The 12,504-nt window shown below is 42.3% G+C and overlaps 1 protein-coding gene across 2 annotated transcripts in view; it reads right to left on the reverse strand.

Annotated features, from left to right (window-relative positions):
* Positions 1-9,116: 9,116 nt before the first annotated feature.
* The window catches only part of EPB41L4B (erythrocyte membrane protein band 4.1 like 4B), a 139,510-nt gene continuing 136,122 nt past the window's right edge, over positions 9,117-12,504 (reverse strand). For both annotated transcript variants that reach the window (XM_068973877.1, XM_068973878.1), the window contains 2 exons: positions 10,350-10,495; positions 9,117-9,186 (listed from right to left, as the gene is read on the reverse strand). In XM_068973877.1, the coding sequence (XP_068829978.1) occupies positions 9,117-9,186; positions 10,350-10,495 (216 nt within the window). The remainder of the gene's footprint in view (positions 9,187-10,349; positions 10,496-12,504) is intronic.

The following is a 12,504-nucleotide window of genomic DNA, read 5'->3' on the forward strand; positions in this document are numbered from 1 at the left end:
TTATGGTGGCAGAAAAGTGTAGAGGTTTCTAATGTAGAACCAGAAATCAGGCTGTTTGTGGTGGTGATTAGCAACCTCCAGGATTCAATGGAGATTAGGTAAGATGGTGGAGGTGAGGATCAATACGGTTCAATACTATAAATGGCATGAATGAATATGCCGATGGTTATGCTCTACAAATAGTCAAAAGAAACTGGTGATTGCAAAGGTTTTTTTTTTTTTTGGCACAGGGCAGATGGGAGACAGAATACTGCTGTGGAAATTGAGAAGTTTTTTATGTCCCAGAGGTCAAATGTTTGCTTTTAGGTATCACTTAATACTGATGGTGGGTTGTCCAGTTGGCATTTAAATCACCTGACAGGTGATTTGGGTATAATTCATGGAAACCCTGGGCTTCACTAGGTCTCCCAATATTCTAGTTGTTGCAAGAAATAGATATTTATTGCTTGAAAAAGGTAATATGAACTATAGTGACTTTAGAAATCAAAACAAAGAGATTTGTTTTTTGCAAAGCTAGGCAAAACATAGCTTTGCAAAAGATAAAATTCTAAAATACAAAAATTCAATCAATTGAAAATCTGTTAAAGAGTTGTCCTTAAAAAAGTTTAACAAAACACCTTGTTCTTTAAAAAGTGAAATGTTTTTCTTTTTTCATCTTCCTGTTTACCAGGAAAGATAAAGCCAGATTCAAAAGGCAAGCACTTGACTTCTGATTTTGATGTTGACTCACTGGTTTGGGAATCCAAGTTGTTACCTGTTTCTTTATTTTTATTCCGTTCATTTAAATTAATATAATTAACAATGTTGATGCTAGAAAGAAAGTATATTAAAATCAAGCCGTTCTCTGGTAAACTGGCCTGATAAAATCATGTGGGGGTTTTATTTTTTTCTTTACAGAGAATGTTGGGCGGTAGTATTGGAGAAAGGTGTGCACCCACAGCCTAAAATGAGGCATGGAGGTGAACTGATGTCAATGGCCTAAAACCATGATCAAGGACCTGGGGTCCCTGGACTCAAAGGAGGCCTTAGATGGGCTTCAGAAATGGTGTGAAGATCCAATGAAAGTGCTGGAATAACATGTGACATGTGGACTTTTCTAGGGAGAACACCCACAGTCTTCATGGGTTACTTCAAGTCTTCATGCCACTCCAGGGTCTTAGAACCTACCCTGTTTTCCCTATGGACTTGGCTTCTTTCTTTCATGAGGATATCTCCCAACCAGATAAATTGTCTTTGGGGATTTTCTTCCTTAAGATTTTTTAATTTTATGTGGACCATTAAAAAGAAAAATACCCTTTATTGAATTTGTTACAATACAGCTTCTGTTATGTGTTTTGTTTTTATGGCCACGAGGCATGTGGGATCCTAGCTGCCCGACCAGGGACTGAACCCCCACCCCCTGCTTTGGAAGGTGATGTCATTACCACTGGACTGCTGGGGAAAAGTCCTGAACTTTTCTTACTTTTGTTTTCTCACAAGATGTGAGCCCTGGAGGGAGACATACTCTTACTCTCAGCATGTGTTCTCTACTTTGTTTCATCCCAGGTTTTTCATATCCTCTGCTCCCCGGCAACAGGAACCCACTGAGTGGCGAAGAATATTGTCGTTCTCCCTTTTGTACACAATTTCCAAGGAAGAACTTGTCCTGAATGTTCTGAGACCACTACCTGAACAAGAGCTGGCTATTCAAACAGGAACTTAGAGATGAACCTGAGTTTAATTTCACTTTCATTTTTTAAGGAAAAACCCCCTTATTTTCTCTTCTCACCAAAGCCATTGCTCTAAAACAACTTTTTTTCTGTTATAAATTTCACAACCCTCCTCCACCTGAAAATCTAGCGCTGCATCTCGGTACCTGACCAGTAACAACAGGTTTGCCCATGCTTCTGTCTGTCTAGTAATATGCATGATTTTTTTCACTTTTGATTGTTTATGATATAAAAATAGTGATCTTGGAAATTCCTCAAAAAGTTCAACATAGAGCTGTGGTATGACCCAGCTACTCCAATCTCAGTTATATGCCCAAGAGTTTGAAGAGTGGGGCACAAATGTTCATATTATTCATAATAGCCAAAGGGTGAAAGCAAGCCAAATGTCTACCAGCTGATGAGTGGATAAATGTGGCATATCCATAAATGGAATATTATATAGCCATTAAAAAAGAAATGACACATGGATGAACCCTGAAAACACTATGTTAAGTGAAAGAAGCCAATCACAAAGAACCAGATACTATGTGATTCCATTTTTTAGAAATGTCCAGAATAGGCAAATCTATAGAAATCTGAAGACAGAAGATAAATTAATGACTGTTAGAAAATGAGTGGGGGAAGAACTGATAGTGACTACAGATATGGAGCATTTTTTTTTTTGGAATCATGGAAATGTTCTGGAATTAGTTGTGTTTATAACCAGTCCACCCTAAAGGAGATCAATCCTCAGTGTTCATTGGAAGGACTGAAGTTGAAGCTGAAACTCCAATACTTTGGCCACCTGATGCGAAGAGCTGACTCATTTGAAAAGACCTTGATGCTGGGAAAGATTGAGGGCAGGAGGAGAAGGGGACAACAGAGGATGAGATGGCTGGATGGCATCACTGACTTGATGGACATGGGTTTGGGTGGACTCTGGGAGTTGGTGATGGACAGGGACGCCTGGCATGCTGTGGTTCATGGGGTCTCAAAGAGTCATACATGACTGAGTGACTGAACTGACTGAATTGAATGAAAGAGGAACTCCCCAGGTCGGTAGGTGCTTAACATGCTACTGGAGATCAGTGGAGAAATAACTCCAGAAAGAATGAAGGGATGGAGCCAAAGCAAAAACAATACCCAGTTGTGGATGTGACTGGTGATAGAAGCAAGGTCCAGTGCTATAAAGAGGAATATTGCATAGGAACCTGGAATGTTAGGTCCATGAATCAAGGCAAATTGGAAGTGGTCAAACAAGAGATGGCAAGGGTGAACGTCGACATTCTAGGAATCAGCAAACTAAAATGGACTGGAATGGGTGAATTTAGACCATTATATCTACTACTGCGGGCAGGAATCCCTCAGAAGAAATGGAGTAGCCATCATGGTCAACAAAAGACCCCAAAATGCAGTACTTGGATGCAATCTCAAAAATGACAGAATGATCTCTGTTCGTCTCCAAGGCAAACCATTCAATATCACAGTTATCCAAGTCTCTGCACCAACCAGTAACAATGAAGAAGCTGAAGCTGAATGGTTCTATGAAGACCTATAAGACTTTTAGAACTAACACCCAAAAAAGACATCCTTTTCATTACAGGGGACTGGAATGCAAAAGTAGGAAGTCAAGAAACACCTGGAGTAACAGGCAAATTTGGCCTTGGAATACAGAATGAAGCAGGGCAAAGGCTAATAGAGTTTTGCCAGGAGAATGCACTGGTCATAGCAAACATCCTCTTTCAACAACACAAGAGAAGACTCTATACACGGACATCACCAGATGGTCAACACCGAAATCAGACTGATTATATTCTTTGCAGCCAAAGATGGTGAAACTCTACACAGTCAGCAAAAACAAGACCAGGAGCTGACTGTGGCTCAGATCATGAACACCTTATTGCTAAATTCAGGCTTAAATTGAAGAAAGTGGGGGAAACTACTAGACCATTCAGGTATGACCTAAATCAAATCCCTTATGATTATACAGTGGAAGTGAGAAATAGATTTAAGGGACTAGATTTGATAGAGTGCCTGATGAACTATGGACAGAGGCTCATGACACTGTACAGGAGACGGGGATCAAGACCATCCCCAAGAAAAAGAAATGCAAAAAAGCAAAATGGCTGTCTGAAGAGGCCTTACAAATAGCTGTGAGAAGAAGAGAAGTCAAAAGCAAAGGAGTAAAGGAAAGATATACCCATTTGAATGCAGAGTTCCAAAGAATAGCAAGGAGAGATAAGAAAGCCTTCCTCAGCGATCAATGCAAAGAAATAGAGGAAAACAATAGAATGGGAAAGACTAGAGATCTCTTCAAGAAAATTAGAGATACCAAGGGAACATTTCATGCAAAGTTGGGCACAATTAAGGACAGAAATGGTATGGACCTAACAGAGGCAGAAGCTATTAAGAAGAGGTGGCAAGAATACACAGAACTATACAAAAAAGATCTTCATGACCCAGATAATCATGATGGTGTGATCACTCACCTAGAGCCAGACATCCTGGAATGTGAAGTCAAGTGGGCCTTAGAAAGCATCACTACAAACAAAGCAAGTGGAGGTGATGGAATTCCAGTTGAGCTATTTCAAATCCTAAAAGATGATGCTGTGAAAGTGCTGCACTCAATATGTCAGCAAATTTGGAAAACTCAGCAGTGGCCACAGGACTGGAAAAGGTCAGTTTTCATTCCAATCCCAAAGAAAGGCAATGCCAAAGAATGCTCAAACTACCGCACAATTGCACTCATCTCACACACTGGTAAAGTAATGCTCAAAATTCTCCAAGCCAGGCTTTAGCAATACAAGAACTGTGAACTTCCTGATGTTCAAGCTGGTTTTAGAAAAGGCAGAGGAACCAGAGATCAAATTGCCAACATCCCCTGGATCATCAAAAAAGCAAGAGAGTTCCAGAAAAACATCTATATCTACTTTATTGACTATGCCAAAGCCTTTGACTGTGTGGATCACAATAAACTGTGGAAAATTCTGAAAGAGATGGGAATACTAGACCACCTGACCTGCCTCTTGAGAAACCTATATGCAGGTCAGGAAGCAACAGTTAGAACTGGACAGTTCTAACAGTTAGAACTGGTCCCAAATAGGTAAAGAAGTGCGTCAAGGCTGTATATTGTCACCCTGCTTATTTAACTTCTATGCAGAGTACATCATGAGAAATGCTGGGCTGGAAGAAGCACAAGCTGGAATCAAGATTACTGGGAGAAATATCAGTAACCTCAGATATGCAGATGACACCACCCTTATGGCAGAAAGGGAAGAGGAACTAAAAAGCCTCTTGATGAAAGTGAAAGAGGAGAGTGAAAAACCTGGCTTAAAACTCAACATTCCAAAAACTAAGATCATGGCATCTGGTCCCATCACTTCATGGGAAATAGATGGGGAAACAGTGGAAACAGTGGCTGATTTTATTTTGGGGGGCTCCAAAATCACCGCAAGTGGTGATTCCAGCCATGAAATTAAAAGGTGCTTACTCTTTGGAAGGAAAGTTATGACCAACCTAGACAGCACATTAAAAAGCTGAGACATTACTTTGTCAACAAAGGTCTGTTTAGGCAAGGCTATGGTTTTTCTAGTAGTCATGTATGGATGTGAAAGTTGAAGTAGAAAGAAAGCTGAGCACTGAAGAACTGATGCTTTTGAACTGTGGTGTTGGAGAAGACTTTTGAGAGTCCCCTGGACTGCAAGGAGATCCAACCAGTCCATCCTAAAGGAGATCAGTCCTGGTGTTCATTGGAAGGACTGATGTTGAAGCTGAAACTCCAATACTTTGGCCACCTGATGCGAAGAGCTGACTCATTTGAAAAGACCCTGATGATGGGAAAGAGTGAGAGCAGGAGGAGAAGGAGATGACAGAGGATGAGATGGTTGGACGGCATCACCGACTCAATGGACATGAGTTTGAATAAACTCTGAGAGTTGGTGATGGACAGGGAGGCCTGGCGTGCTGCAGTTCATGGGGTCGAAAAGAGTCAGACACGACTGAGTGACTGAACTAAACTGATATGATATCATGAAGATGCTAAAAAAAATACAAATTATACTTTAAAATGGTTAACATGGTGAATTTCAAGTTTTTAAAAAGCTGTGATCTTTGAGATGGTGAAAGAAAGTTAAAGGTGACGTCAGAATATTCTTGTGCTATTCTGGGGGTATAAATTTTGGGGTGAATTCAGGTGGGATCTTCCAAATTCTCTAGGACCTAGTTTTTAAATTCTTCAAACATAAGGATCTCCTATGCAGGCTACAATCCACAAACTCAGGGTTGCAGGATTCCCAGAGCACTTGCATTAACTCCCCACCCCCATGTCCACTGGGCTTCCCTGGTGGGTCAGACAGTAAAGAATCTGACTGCAATGCAGGAGACCCAAGTTTGATCCCTGGGTTGGGAAGATCCCCTGGAGAAGGGAATGGCTACCTACTCCAGTATTCTTGCCTGGAGATTTCCATGGACAGAGGAGCCTTGGAGGTCTACAGTCCATTGGGTCACAAAGAGTCAGACATGACTGACTGACTGACAATTTCACTTGCCCCAGGTCCACCAGGAGTCTGTGGCCCACAATTTGGAACCCTTACTCTGGAATGATTATGTCAGCAAGCTGATTTTTCTTCCTGGACATATGATGTATTGTGTGATTGTACGGTACTGTTATTTTGGGTTTAAGTATATATTTTTTAAAAAGGTGAAGTGACTATACCAATTCATTTTTATCACTATATATCCACCCAACACAGTGTCATCTTCTCAGGTCCCAACTCCAAGCACCCAACATACATGTACATAGGCAAATAACAGGACAACTGCTGAAAGGATGGAATCCTGTTGATTTTACTGGTTAGAGTTGAGCTGCCAGAGGTACTGGGTTTTCATATACAGTAACAGCCAATTGTTCGTGGTCAGACTTCAGTGACATTGACCTTCGGAAACATCTGTGACGCAGGGGGGCGTGGAGGAAAAAGCAGCAGGCTCAGAGCCTCCTGAGAACAATGGCCAAAACCCGCATGCACCCCCCTCCTCAGACACAAAGCCAACCTGACGCGTATATAACACTGCGTTTCCGGCTTCCTCAAGAAAACTTCAGTGTTGCCCTGGAGGTTTCCATCAGAGAGCAGGAGGTGACGAGCAGAAGACGCAGAAAGCAGGTTAGAAGAGGAGGGGTCAGCAGGACGCGACAACCCGAGACACAAACACTTCCCCCATATTGTACAGGAACACATTTTGTATCGTGTGCACAACATAAAGAACGGCGAAAGCTGTTTAAATACAGCCAGGCATCGGGCAGTATGGAAGGGGGTGAAAGTTCCCAGATACCACAGTGACCCCCGACAGCTTCACCAACAGAGCAGACAGCAGTGCGAACCATCAGTGAGAAGAGTGTTAGTCTGTGAAAGGCAAGCCAAGCCCTGCACGTTTGGACAGGCTCTTGATGACATCACGACACCACACCAAGGTACAAATGGGGCTGATGTTTGTAATGATGACTCATCAAGAAAAGGTTAAATACTCTCCAGTGAACTCTGTTTACTAAGGCAGGGAAGTGCGTAATATAGTTTAGAAAGATTTCCCTCAAAAAATATTAAAATTTTAAAGATTCATCGCTTAAAAGGGTTAATCCTCTGTTATCTGAATATTTGCGTACATTACCTCATTTCACAACAATGCTAGTCAATGAGGCGTTGATTTCTTTTTTTTAATATATATCATTAGTATCAAATTATTGGCACCATTCAGATTTAAGGAGAGGGAGAGGAGAGCAAAGCATACAATACAACATAAAGATACAATTCTGATACGAATATATGAGATCAATCCCACTTACGTGGTCATAAGAAATGGATGGATATTTTACACACAAGGAAACACAGCTACTAAGTCATCACATGGAAAAGTGCTCAGCTTTGCTAGCAATGAATGAAATAAAACAACCTTTTAAGAACAACTATACGTACTTATTAAACTAGCAAAAATAAATAAAAATGGCAAAACCCAATACCGGCAGAACTATTGGTAAATAGAAATGCTTATACCTTGCTGGTGGCATCAAAAATCGTAGAGGGGATTCAAGCATTCAGAGAGGATGGGAGGTTGAACTTGATGACCTTTAAGGTCCTTTCAACCAGGAGACTAGATCTTTCTAGAAAGCAATCTGACAATATGAAACAAGAGCTATAAAATGCTTCATGCTCTTTGACTTTGTCATCTCTCTTTGGAGATACTCCCAAGGGAAGAATCCAAAGGAAGAAACATTTTATTTTTTACAAAGACATTCATAGCAGCACTATTTATGAGAATGAAAAATAGGATGTAACTCAAATATCTAGTAATGGCAACAAGTGAGGTTAACCACATTACATGAAAACAAAGAAAGTGTAAGTGGTGAGAGCAGGATCAGTGTTGCAAAGGGAAGATATGTGTTAGATGGAGGAAGTAATCAAAGATTATGTACACACTGATCATACTGATGGAAGAAATGGGTGCCTGTGCATCGAGAAAGCGTGGGAAACCATTTGGAGGGCTGGTTTGTGGTTAGGGGGTTCTTTTATTCCTGCAAAGTTGTTCAAGTGCATAAGAAAAATTTAAAAACACATTTCTTGAAACTATATAAAAAAGAGCAACGTTTCTTCTGCTCAAGTTTCTATCAGCAGGACATGAGTTGATCAGCTTTAGAGATCATTTTCCTTCATGGAACACCCAAATGAATCCTGCCATCAAATCCCTTTGTAAGGATTTTGAGACAATTTCAACTACTTCAGACAATTTAAGTTTTTACTTTGGGTTCAACAGTAAATTCTATGTATCCCCAATAATATCATAACCCCCAAATTCACAAATTAAATTATATTTCTGATTAAGCTGCAATAACTTCAGTCCTGGTGATTGCAACTCTCCTTTTTTAGTTCACCTACTCGTGTCTGAATAAAAATGAATGTTAAAGACTTTATAAGATCTGTGCATTTACCAGTGTAAATGAAAAACCAGCAGTAAAGAATTATTCTCTCATTAAAAATGACTCTTTAACAAACAGTCAAAGCTTGGTGCAAGTGTCAGTCATACAAAATCACACGGTTGAGACTGAGCACAAAGGATTCCATGCCATATTAACCCCTGTGGGTATTAATATGTACACACAGGTGCTTCTGAAAAGGAATCCCGGTTTTCCCATCTTTCTTCTCCTAGGCTTACCAAATTTTGTCTCAACTACATTGAGTAGTAGGAAAACTTCTAATACTCAGGAGACAGCAAATAACTTTTCCAATAAAAGTCAAGCCAGAGGTTGGCTTTGACCGGCCATGGAGACCTGGGCAAACAGAGCACACGCGTGTATGCTGTGCTGCAGCGAGCACACGAAGCCCGAAGAAAGAAAACGGACAGAAGGCACCATGCCCTCCTCCAGGCAGCCAGGGGAGAGTTTCACAGTTCGGTCATCAGCAGTCTCTTCATCATTTTCTCTCTCTCCAGTTCCTGCCGGAGTGTCTCTGCACTGAGAAAGAGGAGGTGACAAAATGGTGAGATACACGCTCAAAAATGGTAAGAGCAGCCTCAGTTTAAACGCCATTTCCCAAGCCCAGCTCTTGACTTGCTCTTTCAGGCTCCTTAAGGAACCCTTCCATTTGCCAGCCCTACAGTGACCTGAACTTGGCTGCCCATGGATTTCCCCCACCAGACTTCAGCTTCTGCAGGTACCGCTCCTCAGAGGACTGCCTGTTACATACACCATTCCTCTCTGAACCCTCAGAGCTGAATGTAGGACCTGGCACACAGCACCCCCTCAGCAATGTGAAAGTCAAAGTGTTAGTCGCTCAGCTGTGTCCAACTCTTTGCGACCCCATGGACTGCGAGGCTCCTCTGTCCATGGAATTCTCTAGACGAGAATACTGGAGTGGGTAGCCATTCACTTCTCCAGGGGATCTTCAGTTTAATCTGAAATAGGATATAACTCAAATATCTAGTAACGGCAACAAGTGAGGTCAACCACATTACATGAATACAAAGAAACTGAAAGTGGTGAGAGCAGGATCAGTGTTGAAAAGAGATCTGTGTTAGATGGAGGAAGTAATCAAAGATAGTGTACACACTGATCATACTGATGGAAGAAACGTGCGCATGTGTATTGAGAAAGCATGGGAAACCATTTGGAGGGCTAGTTTGTGGTTAGGGGTTATGTTTTGCTCACTCTACATCCTTAGCACCTAGAATAATACTGTCTAGCCTTTGATGCAGAGAAGGCAATGGCACCCCACTCCAGTGCTCTTGCCTGGACAATCCCATGGACAGAGGAGCCTGGTGGGCTGCAGTCCATGGCATCGCTAAGAGTCGGGCACAACTGAGCAACTTCACTTTCACTTTTCACTTTCATGCACTGGAGAAGGAAATGGCAACCCACTCCAGTGTTCTTGCCTGGAGAATTCCAGGGACGGGGGAGCCGGGTGGGCTGCCGTCTGTGGGGTCACACAGAGTCGGACACGACTGAAGCGACTTAGCAGCAGCAGCCACCTTTGATGATCTTTCAGTAAATACTTTGAGAATACGTGAAGAAAAGCATGAATAAGAGAGTCGCAAACATTGCTGCAGATGTGACAATGAGCCTGAGCCTGGTTTCCCTGTCACCAGAGTTACCTGTTGGCACCTGCTGACCTGACACACCTGGTTGCTGGAGAAACAGGCTTCCGAATGGTGTAGATGGTCTGTACTGTGGACACGGTCTCTGTCAAGGGCCTCAGGGTCGCTGCAGGAATCAGCGGGGAAGACTGGCCAGGACAGCACTGTAATTTACTGTCTCTAAAGTCTGCCTGGAGGGGAAACAGAAGAGAGGACGTCAATCTCAATTTGGGTTTCATTTTCATATTGTCAGCTGTTTCCTCAGCCTTACTACACAGTCCCTGTCATTTTTTAATAATAGTTCGTCAATAGCCATGTATTAAACCATTTTATTTAGTGCCAGCCACTAGGCTAAGCACTTTACATGTATTACCTCTTCACAGTCTTTAAGGGGGAGGTCATGTTTCATCACGGTAGACACCACCATTTATTTATTTTTATTTTTTTTTTTACTTTACAATACTGTATTGGTTTTGCCATACATTGACATGAATCCGCCACGGGTGTACATGAGTTCCCAATCCTGAACCCCCCTCCCACCATCCTCCCCATATCATCTCTCTGGGTCATCCCAGTGCACCACCCCCAAGCATCCTGTATCCTGTATCGAACCTAGACTGGTGATTTGTTTCTTACATGATAGTATACATGTTTCAATGCCATTCTCCCAAATCATCCCACCCTCCCCTTCTCCCACAGAGTCCAAAAGTCTGTTCTACACATCTGTGTCTCTTTTGCTGTCTTGCATACAGGGTCGTCATTGGCATCTTTCTAAATTCCATATATATGTGTTAGTATACTGTACTGGTGTTTTTCTTTCTGGCTTACTTCACTCTGTATAATCGGCTCCAGTTTCCTCCACCTCATTAGAACTGATTCAAATGTATTCTTTTTAATGGCTGAATAATACTCCATTGTGTATATGTACCACAGCTTTCTTATCCATTCATCTGCTGATGGACATCTAGGTTGCTTCCATGTCCTGGCTATTATAAACCGTGCTGCGATGAACGTTGGGGTACACATGTCTCTTTCAATTCTGGTTTCCTCGGTGTGTATGCCCAGCAGTGGGATTGCTGGGTCATAAGGCAGTTCTATTTGCAGTTTTTTAAGGAATCTCCACACTGTTCTCCATAGTGGCTGTACTAGGTTGCATTCCCACCAACGGTGTAAGAGGGTTCCCTTTTCTCCACACCCTCTCCAGCATTTATTGTTTGTAGACTTTTGGATTGCAGCCATTCTGACTGGTGGACACCATTGTTTATAAGACGCACCATTTCTTGCACACGCCACAGAGAAAAAGTAACCGTTCAAACTCTGTCAGGCCCACTAGTGTAATATCTACTCTAATTTCAGAGATGTTAGAAGGTGGAAAAATGCACATCTTGGAACTGATTTTTATGGAAAAGGAAACTGAGGCTCAGAGATGTTAGGTAATCTTCTCGAGGTCACACAGGAAGCACTAAGAACCAGTATTTAGAACCAAGATTCTAAATGGGGAGAATCTTTATCTTTGAGAGTCCTGAAAGACTACTGCTGAAAAATATAAGCCCCTGCTTGTTTTACAACTGCCTCCAGAGACAGAACTGAGCTGGCCTGGGCTGGAGCAATGCCAGAGAACTGGTCACAAGAACAGAGCATCACAGAGTTGCTGGCGTGTGATGTTTGCCACAGGGGGCTTTCACAAACTCTGGGATGCAGTGTTCACTTGTGTGGTTCCTTAGATAATGCTGGCTCATTTCTTTCCAGGGACATGGTAGGATTACACTTCCCCAGCCTACTTTTAAAAATGTTTTTTTTAATAAATATTTATTTATTTATTGGCTCTGCTTCCTGGCATGAGGGATTTTAGCTCTCTAGCAAGGGATCAAACCTGTGGCCCCTGCAGCGGAAGCACAGAGTCTTAACCACTGGACCCCCAGGAAAGTCCCCCTCAACCCCACTCTGATGTTAGGCATGGCCAGTGCCTTGCTTTAGCCATGGACATGAGCCACCATGTTTTATTTCCATTGGAAGAGTTAAGCTGGTGTGCGATTTGTCGCTTCTTTCCCCACCTCCCCCCAGCCTCTGTGACCAGCAGTGTTCTAGAGGGCAGCTGCTCCATTAGCAAGGGTCCCAGAAACAAAGCAACACAGAGCAGAAGGCATAGCCCACCCATGGTGGTCATGCAGCATGAATAGGAAATTCAATTTGTCATTTT

The sequence above is a fragment of the Capricornis sumatraensis genome, chromosome 6 (genome assembly GCF_032405125.1).
Source record: "Capricornis sumatraensis isolate serow.1 chromosome 6, serow.2, whole genome shotgun sequence".
Taxonomy (NCBI): Eukaryota; Metazoa; Chordata; class Mammalia; order Artiodactyla; family Bovidae; genus Capricornis; species Capricornis sumatraensis.